This window comes from Gorilla gorilla, chromosome 1 (assembly GCF_029281585.2).
Source record: "Gorilla gorilla gorilla isolate KB3781 chromosome 1, NHGRI_mGorGor1-v2.1_pri, whole genome shotgun sequence".
In the NCBI taxonomy this organism is placed as follows: Eukaryota; Metazoa; Chordata; class Mammalia; order Primates; family Hominidae; genus Gorilla; species Gorilla gorilla.
Window position 1 is genome coordinate 228,635,538 of NC_073224.2, and position 24,677 is coordinate 228,660,214.

Sequence of the window (24,677 nt, forward strand, 5' to 3'; positions counted from 1 at the left end):
TGTTGCCCAGGCTGGAGTGCAATGGCACAATCTCGGCTCACTGCAACCTCTGCCTCCCAGGTTCAAGTGATTCTCCTGCCTCAGCCTCCTGAGTAGCTGGGATTACAGGCATCTGCCACCACACCCAGCTTAATTTTGTATTTTTAGTAGAGGCAGGGTTTCACCATGTTGGTCAGGCTAGTCTCGAACTCCCGACCTCAGGTAATCCGCCCACCTGGGCTTCCCAAAGTGCTGGGATTACAGGCATGAGCCACGACGCTCGACTTTTATCCCTATTTTATAGATGAGAAACTAAAGCACAGAGAGGTTGAGTAATGTGCCCAAGGTCACACAGCCAATAAAAATAGCGGCACTGGGATTCAAACTCACCCAGTCTGACTCCAAAGTCAACTCAGTGATTTGGGGACACAGTCCACTGGTGATTGTCATTTGGCCCAGATAAGCTAGATTCGGTGAGACCCTCAGAGGTCTCGGGCTACCTTGTGAAGCTGGGCCCTGGATCTAAGCCACATGACGACCCCACAGAGCGCCTGTTACTCACGTGGTTGTGGATGAAAAGTCGCATGTGTTTCTGGGGGTAGTGGAGCCGCAGGAGCCGCTGGAAGAACAGGGACACGAACGGCGTGGGCTGTTCGATGAACACGCCGACCAGGACCATGGGCAGAGCTTCATCCTGCACCAGGGAGGGCGGCACGAGAGTCCAGCAGTGTCCAGCCACAGCACTGCCACTCCACCCCAGGGTGGCCCAAGGGAGTCAGAGCCAGAATCAGAAGCATGTAGACTTCCCAAGAAAGGTGCCCGGGCTGGGGAACTCCAGGCAGGGGGTACGGGGGGCAGGGAAGCAGCAGGAGGGTGCCCCGGGGAGAGAGCAGCAGGAGCCCAGGCCTGGAACAAGGACTCGGTTGAGGGCCTGCTGTCGGGAGATCGTGGCTGGCGTGGTGTTGGAGGTGAGTCATAAATGAGGATGAGGTTCATGGGATGGGGAGGGGGCTGCAGGAGAGCCTGAAGGACCAGGCAGAAGAAACCAGAACCTGGACATCTCGGGGGAAGCTAGAGACATGCAATCTGAGAGGGCTTCCAGGAGGAGGCACTGGGGTGGCAACCGGGATAGAACCCCAGGCAGGGAGGTGACCCCTTCACTTTCCACCAAAGACAATGGAGTCTATTCCAGAATCACCCATCTCGCCATCTCAGGGGACTGAGCCCCCCGTGTCCCTCAGGCACAGGCCTGGGCGCAGCCTCACCCCAATGCCCTTGAGGCTGCGCAAGCCTTCGTCACACACGGTGCAGCCTGTTTCGAAGGTCCAGAAGCGTGGGATGTAGTTGCCCAGGTAGTTCAACTGCAGCTGTCGGGGAGACGTGGGGTCACAGAGAAGTCAGCCAGCCCCACCCGCCATAGCCCTGACTCACATCTCCCTGGGCCCGCAGTGGGTCAGCACCATCCAGCCCCCTCCCACTCCCTAAGAGGGTCTTGGAGATAATGCTCCATCCCCAGGAGATCACCAAGCCGCTCTGAGAGAGGGCAGGGGAGGGCTTGGCGCTCTAGTGCTTCTCCCAAGAGCTTGTAAAATGCAGATTCCTGGGTCCCACCCCGCTCAGAGATTCCATCTGAACAGATCCTGGGTGGAATCAGCAAATTTGCATTTTAAACACATCACATCCTCCTTCCTCTCCCTCATTCCAGCGGTGAAAGACCACACTCAAATATGCTATGAGCTATGAGCCAGTTCCCCAGGGACCAGTGAGGTCCATTCTGTCCCTGGCCGCATCTGCACCCAGTCCCTTCTGTCACCATGAATGCAGGACATCTGTCCTGCTTATAACTATGTCTTACTATCCGGTGCAAACATGAAATAAAGGTTTACTGAGTGAATAAGTGACTCTGCCCTGGGGTGACAGCGCAGATGGCTCTGGTAGCCCAGCCTAGGCCTGGAAGGGGATGGCAGCCTCCTACGTGTCCTGTGACCAGCAAGAACAGACAGAGTACCACTGACCACCACAGCAGGAAAAGAAGGCATCACGCTGAGCTCAGATGTGAGGACAGAGGCAGTGAGTTCATAGCAGGCCCCAGGAAGGTGGCCCTGGCCCCAGGGAGACACTGTGGGGTCACAGTGAGAATGAAATTAGGGCTCTGGCCCCCTCCCACACTCCCCAGGGGCTGGGGCCCCCCTACCTTGGTTGGCCCGTTGCCATGGATCAGGACCGGGAGGGTGTCATAGGCCAGGTTCCTCGCTCTCACATGGCCCATTTCAAACTTGAGCACGACCTCATCTGGGGGTCAGAAAGCACAGCCCCACCCAGCATCAGACCCAGAGGTCAGGCTCAGGGTCCAACCAGCTGGGCTCAAAACCCAGCTGTGCAATGAGTAGATTATGTCCTCGGGCAAGTCACTTCTCTCTAAGCCTCAGTTTCCTCATCTATAAAATAGGAATAATCCCTTCTTCATGGGGTGAGGGGGAGGATTTGTGTTGAGCAAGTGTGGGGCACCAAGCCTGGCCCATGATGAGCACAGAATCCACAGCAACCCCTGTACTTGTTGTGGTTACTTACAGTCAGAAGCAGGGGCTGGGAGAAGAACGAAGACCTGGAACATCCCAGCTCCAGGCACCTCAGAGAAGCCCCAAGAGAAAGGGTCCGGGACGTGCCTTCTCTGAGTAGGCAGAGCAGCACTGAGAAAATGCCAGAGCCACATGCAGGGGAGGCCTGGGCATGATCAGGACAGATCTTGTCCCAGTGGAGGGAGCCCCTGCAGCAGGGTTCCAATACCCATGTTTTTTTTGTGTGTGTGTTTTTGTTTTTGTTTTTTTTTTTTTGAAATGGAGTCTCATTCAATTGCCCAGTGTGGAGTGTAGTGGCATGATCTCGGCTCACTGCAACCTCCGCCTCCCAGGTTCAAGTGATTTTCCCGCCTCAGCCTCCTGAGTAGCTGGGATTACAGGCACATGCCACCACGCCCAGCTAATTTTTGTATTTTTAGTAGAGACAGGGTTTCACCATGTTGGTCAGGCTGGTCTCGAACTCATGACCTCTGGTGATCCACCCGCCTTGGCCTCCCAAAGTGCTGGGATTACAGGCCTGAGCCACTGTGCCCGGCCCCCAATACCCATGTTTGACCCTATTAGTCTGCACATAGGAAAATGGGTATTTCAGCTGGGCACGGTGGCGCACACCTGTAATCCCAGCACTTTGAGAGGCCAAGGTGGGAGGATCACTTGAGCCCAGGAGTTTGAGACAAGCCTGCGCAACATAGTGAGACCCTGTCTCCATTTTAAAAATTAAAATAGGGCTGGGCACGATGGCTCACGTCTGTAATCTCAGCACTTTGGGAGGCCGAGGCAGGTGGATCACCTGAGGTCAGGAGTTCGAGACCAGCCTGGCCAACATGGTGAAACCCCATCTCTACTGAAAAAATACAAAAATTAGCCGGGCATGGTGGCGTGCATCTGTAATCCCAGCTACTTGGGAGGCTGAGGCAGGAGAATCACTTGAACCTGGGAGGCGGTGGTTGCAGTGAGTCAAGAATTCGCCACTGCATTCCAGCCTGGGCGATGAAGCAAGACTCCATCTTAAAAAAGAAAAAAAAAAGGAAAACAGATAGCTCCTGACCTGCGTGGATCTGAACTCAGTGCTTCTTAATCCCCAGAAACCACAGGCAAAGGACATTTTCTGCGTTTCTCTGGGAGCAGAGCCGTAGCTTTCATCAGATTCTCAAAAGGGCCCATTTATCCACAAAATCAGCAATCAGTGGATCTGGTTCACTTCCCTTTTGTAAAGATAAGAAAACTGAGTCCCCTGTGGGGAGGAGGTGTGACTTGCCTGAGGTCACTCAGGAAGACCTACGGCAAAGCAATGTCATCACCAGCCACAGACATGAGGCCAGGCCCAGGGATGTTTGTGGCATCAAGGGTCAAGTAGCCTTTTGCTTCCCAAGCTGCCTGTCCCACCAGCTGAGTTCCTGCCCCTAGCCCAGGACTCCTTCACCTGGAAGGTGGGAGGGCCGGGAAAGTGGGGAAAGAGGGCCCACCTGTAAGGACCTGGTATGCAGGGCAGGGGGTCCAGCACCTGCTGTGCGCATCCCCCAACTCCTCCCAGGCTGAATGCTCACTTGTCCCCGGCCCCCAAGAGAGACATGGCTCTGCGCCAGGATATCCAAGTGGCCCCTGGGGACCTGGGGATGAGGCCAGTGACCTCTCAGCACAATGGCCAGAAAGAAGCAGCCCATTTCTCCTCCCTGGGCTCGGGCCCTGCCTGGAATTCTTCCTATCACCCCTCTGAGGATCCACCCCTCCCCGTGGGGGCTGCTCACCCAAGGCTCCATCCAGGTTCTGGAAGATACGGCAGCGGTGGTCCAGGGTGATATTGATCTGCTCCTGCAGGAAAGAAGGTACCAGACTGCAGCAGGGACAGGCCCTGGGGGAGGCTGGGGCTACATCTCACCCAGTGTGGGGAATCTGTCCCCAAGTTCAGCCCTCTCTCCCCACACCGACTCTGCCACGTCACATCAGGGCAGCTAGGTGCCCAGAGAAGGCCAGCAGCCAAGCTCCTGGGGTCTACAGTCTAGTGGCTCTACTCACAGAAAACCAGGGACTCTGAACTGGAAGGAATCTAAGAATGCAGCCGGCTCACCTACAACAATGACAGCCGTTAAGAGTAACCAGCGCCTGCCAAGCACTCCACTACATGCACATAGCTACTCCAAATATTCTTTTTTTTGAGACAGAGTTTCGCTCTTGTCACCCAGGCTGGAGTGCAATGGCACGACCTCGACTCACTGCAACCTCCACCTCCTGGGTTCAAGCGATTCTCCTGCCTCAGACTCCTGAGTAGCTGGGACTACAGGCATGTGCCACCATACCCAGCTAATTTTTTTTTTTTTTGCTAGAGATGGGATTTCACCACATTGAGCAGGCTGGTCTCAAACTCCTGACCTCAGGTGATCCGCCCCCCTCCGCCTCCCAAAGTGCTGGGATGACAGGTGTGAGCCACCGCACCTGGCCGCTACTCCAAATATTCTACTGGGTGCGGTGGCTCACTCCTGTCATTCCAGCACTTTGGGAGGCTGAGGCAGAAGGATCACTTGAGCCCAGGAGTTTGAGACCAGCTTGGACAACATAGCAAAACTTCATCTCTATTAAAAAATTTTAAAATTAGCCAGACATGGTGACACAGGCCTATAGTCCCAGCTACTCAGGAGGCTGAGGTGGGAGAATCGCTTGAGTCCGGGAGACTGAGGCTGCAGTGAGCTATGTTTCTGCCACTGCGCATCAGCCTGGGTGACAGTGAGACCCTGTCTCAAATAAATAAATAAATAAAATATTCTACATATATTAATCAATTTAATCCTGACAACATCTCTGTCAGAAAGTACTATCATTACTGCTTTTTTTTTTTTTTTGAGATGGAGTCTTGCTCTTGTCACCCAGCCTGTAGTGCAAGGGCACAATCTTGGCTCACTGCAACCTCCGCCTCCCAGGTTCAAGCAATTTTCCTGCCTCAGCCTCCTGAGTAGCTGGGATTACAGGCACCCACCACCACGCCTGGCTAATCTTTATATTTTTAGTAGAGACAGGGTTTCATCATGTTGGCCAGGCTGGTCTCAAACTCCTGACCTCAGGTGATCCACCCACTCTGGCCTCCAAAGTGCTGGGATTACAGGCATGAGCCACTGAGTCTGGCCCATTATTGCATTTCATAACGGAAAAAACAAGGGACAGAGAAGCTGCCCAATGTCACACAGCTAGTAAATGGTGAGCTGGGATTGGAACCCAGGCAGCCTGGCCCTGAAGTCCTTATTCTGAACCAATGAACGATGCTGCCTCTTTAAGACCTGACAGCTAGGTGTGGTGGCTCATGCCGGTAATCCCAGCACTTTGAGAGGCCGAGGCGGGTAAATCACCTGAGGACAGGAGTTCGAGACCAGCCTGGCGAACATGGTGAAACCCCGTCTCTACTAAAAATACAAAAATCAGCCAAACGTGGTGGTGCACGCCTGTAGTCCCCGCTACTCGAGACGCTGAGGCTTGAGAATTGCTTGAACCAGGGAGGTAGAGGCTGCAGTGACCCGAGATCGCACCACTGTACTCCAGCCTGGGCGATAGAGTGAGACTCCATCCCAAAAAGAAAAAAATAGGATTAGTGTCCTTATCAATGAGGCCCCAGTGAGCTCCCTACCCCCTTCCACCATCTGAGGGCACAGAGAGAAGTCAGCTGTCTCTGTACCAGTTAGAGGGCTCTGACCAGAACCGAACTGTGATCTCACCCTTCCAGCCTCCAGAACCATGAAAAATCCACATCCGTTGTTTGGGAGCCACCCAGCCTATGGCAGTTTGTCAGAGCAGCCTGCACAGACTAAGACACCAACCCAGGGGTTCAGGCCCGAGAGGAGCTGTTTCCATGCAGCCTGGCCGGTGGATCCCCAGCCCCCTCTCCTTGGCCCGCCCACTGCCTCTTACCCTCTTCTCCGGGTCCAAGAAGATCTTGGTGTAAAACAACTGGTCGCTGTCGCTGTCCTGGCCCTCCCACTCGGCCACCAGTTTGCTGAGGTTGGGGGCATAACCGATGAAGCCTGAAGGTTGGTGGGTGGGGACACCGAGACAGACGCTTAGCTTCCAGCCTCTAAGCCAGGGGCTTCCTCCCACCCTTCCCTCTTATCCACCTCCACTCATATGCCCACAAACCCTGTCACCTCTCAGAAGTCCTCCTGAATTGACAGGAGGTGGGGCTGCAGGTTGGAAATGGGCCTGCCAGTGAATGTCACTTATTAATGAGTTCCTAATGACCCCAAGAATAAGACCAATGGTGCCCACTAAGCTGTACTGTTCAGTGCTGGGCACCATATAGGTGGTGAAGAAACGGATTGTACGAGGAGCCCCTGGAGAGCAGGGCTGGGAGGATACAGGCCTGGTGTCCCTTTTTACAGTTATCTGGGAAACCTGGCCCAGAGAAGGGAAAGGCTGGGCCAAGCTCACAGAGTGCCTTGGGGGCTGAGACCTGGCATAGTGGGGAAGCCCACATGGGCCCCTGGCTAGAGTACAGACTGGTGACAAGCAACCACAAGAGCAATGGGACATCCCTACTCTTGGGCCTGGGCCAGGGCAAGGCCATCTGGACTGTGCTTACTCTGGACCAGTGGAAAAAAGTGTCTGTTGAGGGCAGATGGCAGATCCCCATCTAAGGTTGAAAAGAGGCCTGTGGTTTTATTCTCCATGCAGTGGAAAGTCATTAAGTGATGTGTGTGAATTTGCGTCTTTATTTATTTATTTATTTTTAAGACAATGTCTCGCTCTGTCGCCCAGGCTGGAGTGCAGTGGCACGATCTCGGCTCACTGCAAGCTCCGCCTCCCGGGTTCACGCCATTCTCCTGCCTCAGCCTCCCGAGTAGCTGGGACTACAGGCGCCTGCCACCACACCTGGCTAATTTTTTGTATTTTTAGTGGAGACGGGGTTTCATCGTGTTAGCCAGGATGATCTCGATCTCCTGACCTCGTGATCCGCCCACCTCGGCCTCCCAAAGTGCTGAGATTACAGGCATGAGCCACCAATATATATATTATATATATATAAATTATTATATATATTTTATATTATAAAAATAATATATTATTTTTTATTAAAAAAATAAATTATCTATTTTTTTGAGTGCAGTGGCACCATCTCAGCTCACTGCAACCTCTACCTCCTGGGTTCAAGAGATTCTCCTGCCTCAGCTTCCCAAGTAGCTGGGATTACAGGCGTGTACCACCATGCCCGGCTACCTTTTATATTTTTAGTAGAGATGGGGTTTCGCCATTTTGGCCAGGCTGGTCTTGAACTCCTGGCCTCAAGTGATCCTCCCACCTTGGCCTCCCAAAGTGCTGACATTACAGGCGTGAGCCACCGTGCCTGGCCTTGGATTTGCATCGTTTAAAGACACCTCTGGCTGCTGGATGGAGAATGGCCTGGAAGGGCATGAGGGTAGGGATTGGCAGAGCAGTAATGAGGCTCCTACCAACGGCCAGGAGCCCAGTGAGAATGGTGGCAGTGAACTGTGGGCCAGAGAGAGCAGATTCCAGAGATCTTTAGGAAGTAGGAGGCAGGTGGCCAGGTGTGGTGACTCATGCCTATAATCCCAGCACTTTGGGAGGCCGAGGCAGGTGGATCACTTAAGGCCAGGAGTTCGAGACCCACCTGGCCAACATGGCGATACCCCATCTCTACTAAATATACAAAAATTAGCTAGGCATAGTGGTGCATGCCTGTAATCCCAGTGACTTGGATGGCTGAGGCAGGAGGATTGCTTGAGCCCAAGAGGCGGAGGCTGCAGTGAGCTGAGACCCACCACTGCACTCCAGCCTGGGCAACAGACTGAGATGCCGTCTCAAAATTTAAAAAGTAGTAGACAGGTGACTGGCATTGGACGTAGGTGGAGGAGGGCAAGGGAGGAGTCAGGAGTGACTCCTGGGTTCTGTCCATGGGGCTGCGTGTCTGTTGAATGAGATCAGAACTGCAGGGGAGCACATTTGGGGTTGAAAAGTCAGGAGCTCTATTCAGGACATTCTGCACTGGAGACCTGTGAGACACCCAGATTGCACGTCAAACAAGGGGGGTCCTCACAAAGGCAGTAGATGGACCCCTCTGCTGGGCCAAGCGCCCTGCACCCAGGCCTCTCACCTCCAGAGCCCAGGAACCTCTTGCCATCGGAGACCACCGGATACTTGGTCTCCAGCCTGCGGTCTGGGTAGATGAGCTCCTCGGCAGAGAAGACCACCTGGCTCCTGGCCTGCCGGAACTTCTTCAGGAGCTCCCGGGGCCCCGATGCAAACAGCACATCATAGCTGTGGCCAGAGCAGCGAGAAGACGGAGCAGGGCAGGGGTGAGCAGGGGCCCAGTGAGGGCACAGACAGGAGGGACCAGGGATCAAGTGCTCCACAAATGGCCCTCTGCCCACGCCAGCCTGGGCCACCATCTGGGAAATGGACCTGTCTCCGTCTGCAGCCCTGCCTGCCATGTTCCCACCTGCACCCTGGGCAAAGAGATGGTCCCCACAACATGTCATTCTTCTCTTACTTAAAGGGGGCCCATCACACTCATGGGCCACCTCCTCTTTATCTTTTCACCAAGCCTGGGAATGGGCTTCACTAAGACCGGGAATGGACACCCTAAAACTAGGCAACCTTAGCTAGAGTGGTCCCCCTTCTTCCCCGATGTTCTGGGAGGGCCTCATTTTAGAATATTCTTCTATCTTCCTCGGAGGGGCCCAGGCTAGGAAGCCCTGACCCACCTACCTGTCTGTGAAGAGAATGACCAGATCCTCCTTGTCCGCATGCTTCTCCAGAGCTTTCTTCAGCAGCCGGACCTTCTGCCCTCCACCTGCCGACGTCCCCTTCTCCACATTCCAGTCCTCCCCTAGGCCAAGCGCCTGGAGAGAAACACCCCTTAACACGGGCTTTTGGTAAAGAAATATTTTTCCAGGGCTGGCCGTGGTGGCTCATGCTGGTAATCCCAGCCCTTTGGGAGGCCGAGACGTGTGGACCACCTGAGGTCAGGAATTCAAGACCAGACTGGCCAACATGGCGAAACCCTGTCTTTACTAAAAACACAAAAATTAGCGGCGTGCGGTGGCACATGCCTCTAATTCCAGCTACTCGGGAGGCTAAAGTAGGAGAATTGCTTGAACCCGGGAGGTGGGGGTTCCAGTGAGCCGAAATCACTCCATTGCACTTCAGCCTGGGAGACACAGCAACACTCCGTCTCAAAAAAAAGAGAAAAAGAAATAATTTTTTTGCTTCTGTGGGTCCAGCAACTCTGACCCTCCCCTATAAGGAAACCATTCTCCACCTGTATGAGGCTTAGCCGGTTCCTGGTGGTCATGTGACCATGCCTGTCCAATCAGAATGTCCCACCCTTCCTGCCCCTCCCACATCCGGAGATTTGAGCATGTGACCCCAGCATGGCCTATCAGCGCTTTCCCTGGGACTGTTCTGTGAAAAACAGAACAGTCTGCAGGCCTTTCCTAAAAAGGAAAGGCTGTCTCCTTCTGCTGAAGTTGAGAAACTGGGGCACATGAATCTGTGGCTGGTGGTCATCTTGCCACCACGATGAAAACAAACAGGGCCTAGAGATGGAAACGCAAGGCCCTCACTTTGCTGCTTGAATCCCTGGATCCAGCCATGCCTGAAGCAACCCTCTGCTGCAACCCTCATTCATGTGAGCTGATACACTTGCCTGCTGACTTAATGCCACTAGATTGCAAGCTCTGTGTAAGCAATGACATTTTCTGTATTGTCCATCACCCTATTGCCAGTGCCCAACCTTGTGCCTGACATAAGTAAGCACTCAGGATACTCGTCTCCCTGCAGGGCTCAGCCCCATGGACTGCACACAGACAACACCAAGCCCATGCCAGTGGTCGATCGGGCATTAGCTCATGTTTCTTTTTTCTATTTTCTTTTTTTTTTTGAGACAGAGTTTCACTCTATTGCCCAGGCTGGAGTGCAGTGACGCCATCTCGGCTCACTGCAACCTCCGCCTCCCAGGTTCAAGTGATTCTCCTGCCTCAGCCTCCTAAGCAGCTGGGATTACAGGTGCGTGCCATCATGCCCAGCTAATTTTTTTGTATTTTTAGTAGAGATGGGGTTTCGCCATGTTGGCCAGGCTGGTCTCGAACTCCTGACCTCAGTGGATCATCAGATTCCCAAAGTGCTGGGAATACAGGCGTGAGCCCCTGCGCCGGACCACTCATGTTTCTTTAGAGCAGTGTTTATAATACCGGGAAGATGTCTAGACCGTGCCCATCCCCAGATTACCTGGTGGTACTTGTGGAAATGCTGATCCCGAGGCCCTGTCCTCTAAACTAGCCTCTCAGCTGAGGCTCCTGCACACTAACATCTGAGCATTTCTTTAGCCAACTCTTTCCCTCTCCATCACCCCCTAGACTCACGCTGTGTCCTCTGCTGTGTCTTCCCATTCCCGACTAACTCATTTTCATCCTTCAGGCTTCCAGAAGCCTCCCCTGTGGCCCCAAGTCTATCTTAAGAGACGTGGTAGTTTGGAAAGGACACTAGCTCCTAGATCCTCCTGCCACCCCTCACTGTCTCTGCCTCACCCAGGAAACCCCTTACCTGGATCTTGTAGTTGAAGAACTGAGCTGAGCGCTTGAAGCGACGGAATCCCTCAGTCTCCTTAGTGGCCACCGTGAGGACTAAAAGGTTGTCTGCAGACAGAGGAGGGTATGGTGAATGGGAATGGAGGATGAGGGAGGTGACAGGGAGGAGGTCTTTGTTCCCAGTGACCTGTCAAATTCTGGCAGGAAGTGTCTTCATGTCAACCCGTTACAGAACAGGGCCCAGGGAGGAAGGGATGATAGAGCAGGAAATAACCCAGGTCTCCTGAGTCTCCTCCAGGGCTCCCTCCACCCAGTAACTGACCGATATAGTTGGATATTTGTCCCCTCCAAATTGCACATTGAAATGTGATCCCCACTGTTGGAGGTGGGGCCCAGTGGGAGGTGTTTGGGTCACAGAGGTAGATCCCTCATGAATGGCTTGGTGCCATCTCCTTGGTAATGAGTGAGTTCTTGCTCTGAGTTCATGTGAGAGCTGGTTGGTTTTTATTTTTTTGAGACAGAGTCTCACTCTGTCACCCAGGCTGGAATGCAGTGGCATGATCTCAGCTCACTGCAACCTCCACCTCCTGGGTTCAAGCTATTCTCCTGCCTCAGCCTCCCAAGTAGCTGGGACTACAGGTGGATGCCACCACACCTGGCTAATTTTTATGTTTTTAGTAGACACGGGGCTTTGCCACGTTGGCCGGGCTGGTCTTGAACAGCTGACCTCTGGTGATCTGCTTCAGCCTCCGAAAGTGCTGGGATTACAAGCATGAGTCATCATGCCCGACCAAGAGAGCTGGGTTTTTTTTGTTTTTGTTTTTGTTTTTTTTTTGAGACAGCATCTCACTCTGTCACCGAAGCTGGAGTGCAGTGGCACAATCTCAACTCACTGCAACCTCCGCCTCCTGAGTAGCTGGGACTACAGGCACTCGCCACCATGCCCAGCTAATTTTTGTATTTTTAATAGAGGCGGGGTTTCATCATGTTGGCCAGGCTGGTCTCAAACTCCTGACCTCAAATGATCCACACGCCTTGGCCTCCCAAAGTGCCGGGATTACAGGCATGAGCCACCGTGCCCAGCAGAGAGCTGGTTGTTTAAAAGAGCCTTGCACTTCCTCCTCTCTCTTGCTCCAGCTCTCACCATGTGACATGCCTGCCATGAGTCAAAGCTTCCTGAGGCCTCACTGGAAGCAGAACAGATGCTGGTGGTATGCTTGTACAGCCTGCAGAACTGTGAGCCAAATAAACCTCTTTTCTTGAGAAATCACCCAGCCATGGGTACTTCTTTACAGCGACATAAAACAGACAAATACACTGACCAACATGTCATGAAGCATGTGCTGTAGACAGGAGAGGTGTCTACACCCTGCATTATAGGACTGAGTTTCTGGCTTTAGAGGGTGTGGAAGGAAGATTACTCTGAATGCTGACCACCAGGAAGATCTCTCTGGCCAATGATAGACAATTAGCCCAGGGACAGCAAATACATGGCTCACAGGTCCCTGCCCTCCATACCTAACCCAGGACAGACATTGCTAATCTATCCCACAGTCTTTCTTGCTGAGTATCACATGGCTCTAGATTCTCCCAACACCATGCTTGAGGCTCTTACAACCAATGAGTCGGCCCAGAGTGGAAACTGACTTGAAATCTACTGGTCCACTGCTGACCTTTGGCCAGGGCAGCCATTCCTACAATTTTAACAAGGAACCTCTCCCAGGCTCTGTAGTGTGGCCTGCCTCTGCAACAGAACCTTCTGGAAATAACTCCCCAGAGAGCATCTCAGGGAGCCCTGGGGAAGCCCCTCTCAGAGCACACTTTGAAGCTGTGTTCTCTGAGAAGCAAGGAGTCTGGAGCTAGCCTGCTTGGTTAGAATCCTAGCTCTGCTCCTTAATAGCCATGTGACCTGGGGCAAGTCCCTAGCCCTTCTGAGACTCAGTTTCCCCCTTGGAAAGCAGGGATAATAATAGTACCTACTTCTCAGGGCTGCTGGAGTAATTAAATGATAAATAAATGAGATCAGGCATGTAAAATCCTTATTGGGATGCTCGGCACACATGAAGAGGTATTACTGAAGGCTGGTCACAGTGGCTCACACCTGTAATCCCAGCACTTTGGGAGGCTGAGGCAGGCAGATCACTTGAGATCAGGAGCTCGAGAACAGCCTGGCCAACATGGTGAAACCCTGTCTCTACCAAAAATACAAAAATTAGCTGGGCATGGTGGCATGTGCCTGTAGTCCTAGCTACTTGGGAGGCTGAGACAGGAGAACTGCTTGAACCCAGAAGGTAGAGGTTGCAGTGAGCCAAGATCGCACCACTGCACTCCAGCCTGGGTGACAGAGCAAGACTCCGTCTCAAAAATAAATAAATAAATAAATAAAAATAAAGAGGTATTACTGGTGCTGATTAATGAGAAGCAAATGCCTTGGCCTGGCATTCAAGGCCCTCTCTGATCTGGCGGGTGATATACTCATCCCTCTCCATCATGCAGGCCCTCCTCCAACTGGAGGGGGGTCTCTCCTTGCTGGGTTCCTCCCATGCAAGGGACCATGCAAGGGACCTCCCATGCAAGGGACCATGGCTCCCTCTGTGTCCTCTTTCTTGTTTTTGTTTTTTGGGTTTTTTTGTTTTTTTTTTGAGACCCAATCTCACTCCCGTTGCCCAGGCTGGAGTGCAGAGGCACAATCATGGCTCATGGCTCACTGCAACCTTGACTTCCTGCACTCAGGTGATCCTCCCACCTCAGCCTCCCAAGTAGCTGGGAGGGACTGCAGGTGCACCCCACCAAGCCCAGCTAAATTTTTTAGTGGAGATGACGTTTCGCCTTGTTACTCAGGCTGGTCTGGAACTCCCAGCCTCAACCAATCTGTGCACCTTGGCCTCCCAAAGTGCTGGGATTACAGGCGTGAGCCACCACACCCGGCCTGTGTCTCCTTTCTCTAACCTTCCTCCAGGTCCCAGGGCCAGTGACAATGACGTCCCTTCCACCTCTATGAAGCCTTCTCGGATTTCTCCTGCCCTCTCTGGCCTCCAAGCCACAGAGGCAAGACCCACACTGCGGTGCTCATCATTGTTTCCCTGGGTGAGTCTTAGCTCCCTGAGGGTCTGCAGCTTACACTTTTCACCTGGTGGCCAGATTGACAGCAGGCAGGTAAGGCCCTCCCCTCCCACCACCTCAGGAAGTCAGGAGGAACCTAGACTGTAGGAACAAAGGGGGCTGGCTTGCCAGAGCTGGCGGGGCAGGGGTAGCCGGGGCAGGGAGATGGCCCCAGGGCAGGGGGCTGGCGCCAGGCGGCCCAGCAGGGATTGGCAGGGATCAGCTGCGGTCCTGGGGGAGGAGGGGGTGGATACACCAGGCAGGTGTGGGAAGGAGAGGCCTCACTACCTGAACCTGGGATCCAGAAACGAGGGGTGCTGCTCACACTTGGGGAAGGGCTCCCCCCAGCTCCTGCCAGGATGGTGAAGTCTCTCCCCAGGTGAAGAGAACCAGAGCCACCAGCTCTGAGGCCCTCTTGGCAACAGGGGGCTGCTGGAGCCAGGAAGAGTGTCACATTTCATGGATGGAAAAAGCCAGCGTGAGAGCATGTGAGAGTGTGTGTGTGTGTGTGTGCGCGCGTGCATGCGCAATTCAGAATTCTTGATGGAACAGGCTCTTGAACTCCAGCAGCAGGGGTGGGGGAAGGGGATGGGGTGGCGTGGCTCAAAGCCCCTTTCTCAAGTTCCTGCTTCTCAATAACAGCAACAATAATGGCTTACCTTCATCGAGCATTTTCTGTGTGCCAGACACATTTTTTTTTTTTTTTTGAGACAGAGTCTCGCTCTGTCACCCAGGCTGGAGTGCAGTGGCTAGATCTAGTCTCACTACAACCTCTATCTCCTGGGTACAAGCGATTCTCATGCCTCAGCCTCCCAAATAGTTGGGATTACAGGTGCCGGCCACCACGCCCAGCTAATTTTTTGTATTTTTAGTAGAGATGGGGTTTCACCATGTTGGCCAGGCTGGTCTCAAACTCATGACCTCAGGTGATCTGCCTGCCTCACCTTCCCAAAGTGCTGGATTACAGGCATGAGCCACCGTGCCCAGCCAATGCTGTTCCAAGCACTTCACACATACTAACCCCCGACTTTCCAGTTAGGAAACCAAGGGTACAGCTGGCGAGTAATGTGCCCAAGGGACCTAGGAAGCAGCAGCACCAGGACTTGGACACAAGCCTGAACCCAGAGTCTCCTCTCTGAACCTAAATGCATGCACTGCCCAGCCAGGGACGGTGGCCAGGCCATCTGTTGAGAGGGCCCTGTCTCTCTATCTATGTAAGGGAGCTGTCTAGCTGTGCCCTCCCCACATGCCCACTTTCCTCCCCATAACCTGTCTATTCCCTGTTTTCCAGGGAAACAGTGCTGCCGAGAGCCCACACTGGGGCCTTAACCCCCAGGTTCCGTGGCCAGGCGTGGTGACTCATGCCTGTAATTGCAGCACTTTGAGAGGCTGAGGCAGGTGGATCACCTGAGGTCAGGAGTTTGAGAGCAGCCTGGTCAACATGGTGAAACCCTGTCTCTACTAAGAATACAAAAATTAGCCGGGCGTGGTGGCACATGCCTGTAATCCCAACTACTCGTGAGGCTCAGGCAAGAGAATCGCTTGAACCCGGGAGGTGGAGGCTGCAGTGAGCAGAGACTGTGCCATTGCAGTCTGGCCTGGGCGACAAGAGCAAAACTCTGTCTCAAAAAAAAAAAAAAAGCCGGGCACGGTGGCTCATGCCTATAATCCTAGCACTTTGGGAGGCCAAGGCAGGTGGATCATGAGGTCAGGAGTTCAAAACCAGCCTGGCCAACATGGTGAAACCCCATCTCTACTAAAAATACAAAAATTAGCTAGGCGTGGTGGTGGGCGGGAGCCTGTAATCCCAGCCACTCGGGAGGCGGAGGCAGAGAACTGCTTGAACCCAGGGGTCAGAGATTGCAGTGAGCCGAGATAATGCCACTGCACTCTAGCCTGGGTGACAGAGCAAGACTCCATCTCAAAAACAAAAACAAAAGACAAAACAAACAAACAAAAAAAGCTCCCGGGTTCCTTGGGCCACGCAGAGCCTGCATCTCTGGTTGAGGATCCCACGTGATTGTCCATTTCAGAGGGTCCCAAACCTGCCCACACATCAGCATCACAAGAGAGGTTGTGGAATCCAGGGTCCTAGGCCCCAGGGCTAGGGGTCTGAGGTGGGCCCAAGAGTCTGGATTTTTCCTACCTTTCCCAGGTGATTTCTGATGTCAGCCACATTTGGGAATCACTGGTCCAATCTATCCCCTTGGTCCGCTGACACTGGGCTGCAATGCAGGGGTCTGGGAGGCGGTTCACAACAAGAGAACTGAAGGCAAGCCCTCCAACAAGAGACCCTGGCATGACCTCCTAACATCCCCAAGGAAACAGCCTCAGTAAACCCAGCCTGCACCCCATTCCCTTGACCTGTCTGCAACACACATTCCTTCCCCTAAAGAGGCCTCCAGTCTACCTCCTCCAGGAAGCCCTCCTTAATCTCATCCCATGTGGTCACTCCTTTGCACGTGCAGTCTTGGTTTGCCCAGTAGTTGACATATTGGTACAAACCTGCTCCTTCTCCCTTTGCCAGGCCAGGGCCACATCTTTATTTCCTTGCTCTCCCTCTCCCTCACCATGGCTGGGACTGGGCATGACCAAGACACACTGTACATTCTGGCCTTAAGCAGCTACGTGAGGCCTGACACAGTGGCTCACACCTGTAATCCCAGCACTTTGGGAAGCTGAGGCAGGCAGATCAGTTGAGATCAGAAATTTGAGACCAGGCTGGCCAACATGGTGAAACCCCGTCTCTACTAAAAATACAAAAATTAGCTAGACATGGTGGCAAGAGCTGTAGTCCCAGCTACTCGGAAGGCTGAGGCACGAGAATTGCTTGAACCCAGGAGGCAGAGGTTGCAGTGAGCCAGGGTTGTGCCACTGTACTCCAGCCTGGGCAACAGGGTGAAACTCTGTCTCAAAAAAAAAAAAAAAAAAAAGGCCGGGCACAGTGGCTCACACACCTGTAATCCCAGCACTTTGGAAGGCCAAGGTGGACAGATCACCTGAGGTCAGGAATTCAAGTCCCACCTGGCCAACATGGCAAAACCCCGTCTCTACTAAAAATACAAAAATTAGCCCGGCAGTGGTGCATTTTACATGGTGCAAGTTATACGGTGGTGCATGTAATCCCAGCTACTAGTCCGGGCGCGGTGGCTCACGCCTGTAATCCCAGCACTTTGGGAGGCCTAGGCGGGCAGATCACCTGAGGTCAGGAGTTTGAGACCAGCCTGACCAATGTGATGAAACCCCGTCTCTACTAAAAATACAAAAAAAATTTAGCCGGGCGTGGTGGCAGGCGCCTGTAATCCCAGCTATTCAGGAGGCTGAGATAGGAGAATTGCTTGACCCGGGACGCAGAGGTTGCAATGAGCCCAGATTGCGCCATTGCACTCTAGCCTGGGCAACAAAAGTGAAACTCCATCTCAAAAAAATAAAAATAATAATAATAATAATCCCAGCTACTTAGGAGACTACGGCAGGAGAATCACTTGAAACCAGGAGGCAGAGGTTGCAGTGAGCCAAGATTGTGCCACTGCACCCCAGCCCGGGTGACAGAGTGAAACTCCGTCTCAAAAAAAAAAAAAAAAAAAAAAGCAGCAACATGGAAGGTACTTTTAGGAACAGCTATCACCACTGAACCCCTGTGAGATACCGGATACCGTGTGCTATATGAGGCATGTTACATTCATTATCTTATTTAACGGTCAACACTCTACGAGGAAGGTGATATTTTTATCCCTGCTTCTTCCGGTGAGGAAACCGAGGCACAGAGAGGCTAAATACCTGACCCAAAGTCACAGAACCTTTAGGTGAAATGGGAATGAGTTGGAATTCTAAATGCCCATGCTCTTGTCTTCATTTCCCTGTCCAAGAGCCCAACACCCTAAGATGCCAGACGCCTGGCTGCAGACGAAAGCCAGCGTTTCCAGTGCCTTCCCTCTGGCCTCTGCAGCACAAGCACCCAACTCCAGTCACGTGGTGAGGTCTTTTCCCAGCTCACTGTTAGGCCAGGCCAGAGAAACCCTTAAGGCATGGATGTGGAAGATTCATTTTTGAGCACCAAGGCCCCTCCCATCTGCTTTCTGTCTGGTCCAGCCAGCTGCCTTGGGCTAAGGCCAAGGCCTGGCACCCAGAGCTCTCAGCCCTCCCCACCTACTGCCCAAAGTCCAGCAATGACTTCCCCAGATGAATCCGTGATCCAGGATCAGCAGAAATCAATGAGATACAACAGAGAGGGTGCTAAAGACAGATTGCTGGGCAGGGAACTTAGCCTCTCTGTGCCTCAGTTTTCTCATCTGTAAAATTGGAATAATACAGATGATAGTACCTCCCTCCAGAGACTTTCATGAGGATTCAATGAGCCAATGCCGTAAAGCGCTTGGCACAGTGCCTGCCTTGGTAGCTGCGGGGGGGTTCTGGCAACAGGGTGCCCCCCCTAAAGGGGAGCTGTGTCTTGGTAGATGCTGCCCTGGGGGTCAGGAATAAAGGGGAGCTGCCTTCCTGAGAGCAAGAATGATGCAGAGGGTGGGGTGGCTCACACCTGTAATGTCAACACTTAGGGAGACCAAGGCAGGAGGCTTATTTGAGGCCCTGAGTTCAAGACCAACCTGGGCAACAAAGTGAGACCCTGTCTCTACAAAAAATTAAAAAATTAGGCAGACATGGTGGCACGCACCTCTAGGCCCAGCTACTCAGGAAGCTGAGGCAGGAGGATTGCTTGAGCCCAGGAGGTGAAGGCTGCAGTGAGCTATAGTCATGCTACTGGGCCACAGGAATTAGCCAGGTGCAGTGGCTCACACCTGTAATCCCGGTCTTTGGGGGGCCAAGGTGGGGATGATCACTTGAGCCTGAGGGTTCAAGACCAGCCGGGGCAACACAGTGAGACCCTGTCTGTACAAAAAAATAAAATTTAGAAAAACTTTTAAGAGAAGAATGATGTGTGCGGTGGCTCACACCTGTAATCCTAGCACTTTGGGAGGCCAAGGCGGGTGGATCACATGAGGTCAGGAGCTCGAGACCAGCCTGGCCAACATGGCGAAACCCCATCTCTACTAAAAATACAAAAATTAGCCGGGCATGGTGGTGGGTGCCTGTAATCCCAGCTACTCGGGAGACTGAGGCAGGAGAACTGCTTGAACCCAGGGGGCAGAGGTTGCAGTGAGCTGAGATCATGCCATTTCACTCCAGACTAGGCGAGCGAGACTCCATCTCAAAAAAAAAAAAAAAGAAAAAGAAAAAGAATGATGTGGAGAGACTGACGGTGAGGGCTTGGTTGGGGCATGCGTATGTGATGAGCTCCTGGAAGAATGGGACCTCTGGGCACCCCTGGTTTGACTGTGCCACCGGATGCCCCCTCCTCCCCAAGCAGTCCCAGCCCAAGGCGTGGGTGGTCACTGTGTGGCCTGAGTCAAGGCACAGTCATGACACACCCAGTCTGCTCCCTGGGGAGGCGGGAATGAATGAAGCCCTTCCGACCTCTCCCTTCCCCCATCCTTCATCCCCACCCCAGGCTTGAACTGAAGCCAGGAACAGGGTCTGGCAGGAGCTTGGGATGCCCCGCACCTGGGAGCCAACCTTGGCCTCCCCGGGGCCAGCTGCCCACTTAGGTCTCCCCAGACCCGGCCCCACCCCCACACCATCCAGTGCAGCCTGACTGACTCCTGGGACCCTTCTGTTCTCTAGTAGGGAACAGCATGACCTGAACGGCCAGCTGAGCCTCTGATCTCTGCAGCTGTCCTTCCCTCACCACAGCCAAATCAAGGCCTACAGGGAAAGGCAGGAGCTGGAGATCTGCTAGAAGTTTCTACAAACGGGAGGACTGTGGGACATCTGGCCTCGGCTCTAGGGATATCTGCCTGTTTGGATGTTGCCTTTTATTCTCCCAGTTCCCTGTGATGGAAGATATTGCTTTGTTGAAGCCTTCTTGTGTCTCCCATCTTGTTCTGGAAGCCCCCCCAGGATGGCGCAATATCTCTTCCCTCAGACGCGGGGTGTCTACTGAAGTGAGGTGCTCTGTACCCCCCTCTGACTGGGAGCCCCCTAAAAGTGAAAATGGTCCATGTTTCTCTCCATGCACCAAGGCCATGCGTTTTGGGTGAGGGGACAGACAAGCTGCCGACAGCACCCCACCCACCTCACTCCCCGAGACTCCACAGCAAATCCCCTTCCCTACTCCAGCTGAATCCACCTCAGTAGCTGCCCCCTCCCATCCATCTGCCAGGGAAAGGGAAGAGCTGGCCTCTTTGGGGGCTGCTGGGGTACCCCCCACCAAACACACACACTAGTCAGTGGGCTGCTCAGGCAAGACCTGCGGGGAAGAGGAGCAACCCACTCTGTCCTCCTGTCCAGCTGGCTAAAGGTCACACCTCAGCTGGGTCTGGGGGAGCTGAGCAGGCTCCCCCAGGCAGCATTTCCAGGCAACAGCACCCCCTTCCCGTCCAGAGGTGCAGAAATGAACAGTAGGTGTGAGTTCCAGACAATGACCCCACCTCCAACCAGCTCTGGCAACGAGAGACCAGATGTTTAACCTACCAGGACCTCAGTCTTCCCATCTCCAAAATGGAGTTGATGATTCCTTACTTAGCAAAGGGATCCTGGCCGGGCGTGGTGGCTCAGGCCTGTAATCCCAGCACTTTGGGAAGCCAAGGTGGGCAAATCGCTTGAGGTCAGGAGTTCGAGACCAGCCTGGCTAACATTGCAAAGCCCCGTCTCTACTAAAAATACAAAAATTAGCCAGGCATGGTGGTGCATGCCTGTGATCCCAGCTACTTGGGAGGCTGAGACAGGAGAATCGCTTGAACCCTGGAGGTGGAGGCTGCAGTGAGCTGAGATCGTGCCACTGCACTCCAGCCTGGGCGACAAAGCGAGACTCTGTCTCAAAGAAAAAAAAAAAAAGAAAATGAAAACTTAAAAAAAAAAAAAAAAAAGGAAAACAGGGAGGGATCCAAATGGAGAAGGGAAGCAAAGGGCCTAACTCAGACTGGCCTGACATTAGCCCCAGGCCTGGGGATCCGCTCTCTTGTGCATCAGTGAGCACAGATGTGCTTTCTACCTACCAGGTGCTCTACCTGGGTTACCTCAGTAGCACACTGATCCTGTCCTCCGCCCATAGCAGCACCCTCTGTGAAGGCTTCCTTGGATCTGCTCTGCCCTCCTCCTGTCACTTGCTGGGGATCAGGGTGCCTAATGCCCTGTCATCAGTCTGGTCCCTCTTCAATTCAACTCACCAGGCTTCATCATGGGCAGCTGCGGTTTCTCTCCTGGGATGGTCTGGGATGCAGGCACCCCATGTCAGCAGAAGCAGGGGGATCAAAGGCCCAGAAAACAAGGCCACAACAGGGCTCCTGGCCAGTGAGGGGACCCAGGCCGAGAGCCCTTCGCACAGCCTGGTGGTCAGCGTTTCCATCACTGGACTTTCTGAGCTGTCTTACTGCCCTGCTGTAAGCCAGCAGCCCTGGGACCGGGAGAGAAAATGCCCTTTGCCGAGGGCCTTTCATGGGCCAGGCATTGAGCTGAACTCTCCCCAACTTCACCCCCTGGAATTCCTGTTAGAGCTCCAGGCGTGAGGTAGTATCACCGGGACTTGCAGGCTAGAACACCAAGCCTCACAGAGAACAAGCACTGCCAGCTTTACCACTGGGAGACGTGGGGCCTTGGGCACAACCTGGTCCAAGGGAGGTACTCAAGAAATAGCAGTTCCTGGCCGGGCACGATGGCTCACGCCTGTAATCCCGGTACTTTGGGAGGCCGAGGTAGGCGGATCACCTGAGATCAAGAGTTTGAAACCAGCCTGACCAACATGGTGAAACCCTGTCTCTACTAAAAATACAAACATTAGCTGAGCGTTGTGGCATCCGCCTGTAATCCCAGCCACTAGGGAGATTGAGGCAGGAGAATCGCTTGAACCTGGGAGGCGGAGGTTGCAGTGAGCTGAGATCACGCCATTGGACTCCAGCCTGGGCAACGGGAGTGAAACTCTGCCTCAAAAAAAAAAAAAAAAGAAAGAAAAGAAAAGAAATGGTGGTTCCTGGCTGGGCGCAGTGGCTCCCACCTGTAATCCCAGCACTTTGGGAGGCCGAGGCAGGAGGATCACTTGAGGTCAGGAGTTTGAAACCAGCCTGGCCAACATGGCGAAACCTTGTCTCTTCTAAAGATACAAAAATTAGCTGGGCGTGGTGGTGCAGGCCTGTAATCCCAGCTACTTGGGAGGCTGACGCACGAGAATTGCTTGAACCCAGGAGACAGAGGTTGCAGTGAGCCAAGGTCACGCTACTGCACTCCAGCCTGGGGGACACAGCGAAACTCTGTCTCAAAAAAAAAAAAATTAATAAATAAAATAAAATAAATGGTGGTTCCCATTCCTGACCCAAAGAACCCGGGATCCTTCTGGTGGTACAGTTTCAGGTTCTCCAGGAGGGCAGGCTGAAGGAGGAGAATGCCATGGAAAGTACCGCCACTTCTGCTTGGCTTTGCTGGGACTGTCCACAGTCTATGCCCTTCTCGGGACAGCCCTGGAGATGGCCCATGCCAGGGAGGGCTGGGGAGGAGGGAAGCACCCACTCAGGACAGTGGGGCACACACTGCAATCCAATCTGCCTTGAGGAAGTAGAAGGAGCGCTAGACTGGAGCCCAGCTGACCTCGGACCAACCACCTCTGTCTGGACCACCCTGGACAGTCACTTCACCTGTCTGGGCCTCAGTTTCCTCAAGTATGAACTGCAGAGAGGGCCAGGTGTGGTGGCTCACGCCTGTAATCCCAACACTCTGGGAGACCAAGGTGGGCTGATCACCTGAGGTCAAGAGTTCAAGACCAGCCTGGCCAACATGGTGAAACCCCATCTCCACCAAAAATACAAAAATTAGCTGGGCATGGTGGCACATGTCTGTGATCCCACCTACCTGGGAGGCTGAGGTACAGGAGTCGCTTGAACCGGCCGGGCGCGATGGCTCACGCCTGTAATCCAAACATTTTGGGAGGCTGAGGCCGGCGGATCAAGAGGTCAGAAGTTCAAGACCAGCCTGGCCAGCATGGTGAAACCCCATCTCAACTAAAAATACAAAAATTAGCTAGGCATGGTGGCGCGTGCCTGTAATCCCAGCTACTTGGGAGGCTGAGGCAGGAGAAACACTTGAGCCCAGGAGGTGGAGGTTGCAGTGAGCTGAGATTGTGACACTGCATTCCAGCCTGGGCGACAGAGCCAGACTCCATCTCAAAAAAAAAAAAGAATTGCTTTTACCTGGGAGGCAGAGGTTGCAGTAAGCCAAGATCGCATACTGCGTTCCAGCGTGGGCGACAGAGCAAGACTCCGTCTCAAAAATAAATAACTAAATAAATAATACATTAAATAAAATAAAAAAATAAACTGCAGAGAGGAAGACCACCCTGGCAGGGGCTAAGCAGACCACAGGGGACATGGGTGAAAGCACAAACTTATCCACAAAGTGAGCCACACCTTCTACCCCCATTCCTCCCCTGTCCCCCTCAAGACCCCTCACTCCCATGGTCATGAGGCCTCCTGGCTCTGGAACCAGACACCTGGGTGGGTGGGGTAAATCCTGGTTCCAAGGCCCACAAGTTGTGTGATCTTGGGCAAGTGAATGAACTCTGGAGCCTCAGTTTGCCCAGCTGGAAAACGGGGATAATAGAAGGAAACACTTACCAGGGTAGCAATCATGCCTAACTGATGCCTGGCCCAGAGTGAGCACTGGGCAGAATAGCCATTGTCGGTTATTACTATGAGAACTATTATTATTTGAGCCTTTCTGTGCTGAATGGGACTCAGCTGTCACCCTTTCCTTCCCGAAGCAGGAACCGCAGCCCCAAGAGGGGAAGTGATTTGTTCAAGTCACCAGCGATTAAGTGGACAAGGAGCCGGAACCCAGACTCCCTCTCCAGCCCAGGCCTCCCATTCAGGTCGTCCCCAGGGAGGCAGCCCGACACCAGCCCTCCCGCCCGGATCCGCGCTCCCGCCCCCGGCCTTCGCTCCCTCACCCTCCGGCTTGGCGTCGCCCTTCGCTTCGGCCAGCAGCAGCCAGCCCAGCAGGGCCAGTAGCAGCAGGGGCCGCATGGCCGAGGTATGGGGGACGATCGGCCGACCCGGCGGCGCTCGCAGGGCTGGAAACTTCGCGACGGGGCCGCAGGTCCCGCTGCCACGCACTGGGCCCGCCCCGGGGGCGGCACCGCACCGCCCCTCCACGCCCTCCCCGCCGCCTGCCTAGGGGGAAGGGTTTTTCTGCAGATATGCCCAAGTCCGGGCCTCTCCTTATCGGGGCAGCTCCCTCTGCCTGTCTGTGCAGCTCCCGGGACTTCCGTCAGGCCCTGCCGTCTCCCTCCCTTCTCTGGGGGGTTCACTCCGACCAGAAAGAGGGCGGTGAGAGGAGAGCGAGGCCACGATTTCTAGACCCCAGGTTCTGGGCCAAGGCTCCATGGCATCGATAGCCGCGAGCCCCTGTTTGCTCGCCTGAAAAGTGGGGCTTATGGTAGCGTCTGTTCATT

At 53.8% G+C, this 24,677-nt stretch overlaps 1 protein-coding gene across 1 annotated transcript in view; it reads right to left on the reverse strand.

Annotated features, from left to right (window-relative positions):
• Positions 1-24,463, reverse strand: part of PLOD1 (procollagen-lysine,2-oxoglutarate 5-dioxygenase 1) — a 40,752-nt gene extending 16,289 nt beyond the window's left edge. Inside the window, exons 1-9 of the mRNA XM_019011273.4 lie at positions 24,174-24,463; positions 11,100-11,191; positions 9,264-9,397; positions 8,650-8,813; positions 6,453-6,565; positions 4,307-4,370; positions 2,174-2,271; positions 1,245-1,346; positions 542-673 (exon numbers count right to left, since the gene is read on the reverse strand). Of these exons, the coding sequence (XP_018866818.3) occupies positions 542-673; positions 1,245-1,346; positions 2,174-2,271; positions 4,307-4,370; positions 6,453-6,565; positions 8,650-8,813; positions 9,264-9,397; positions 11,100-11,191; positions 24,174-24,249 (975 nt within the window). The 5' untranslated portion in view covers positions 24,250-24,463. The remainder of the gene's footprint in view (positions 1-541; positions 674-1,244; positions 1,347-2,173; positions 2,272-4,306; positions 4,371-6,452; positions 6,566-8,649; positions 8,814-9,263; positions 9,398-11,099; positions 11,192-24,173) is intronic.
• Between the last annotated feature and the right edge of the window lie 214 nt (positions 24,464-24,677).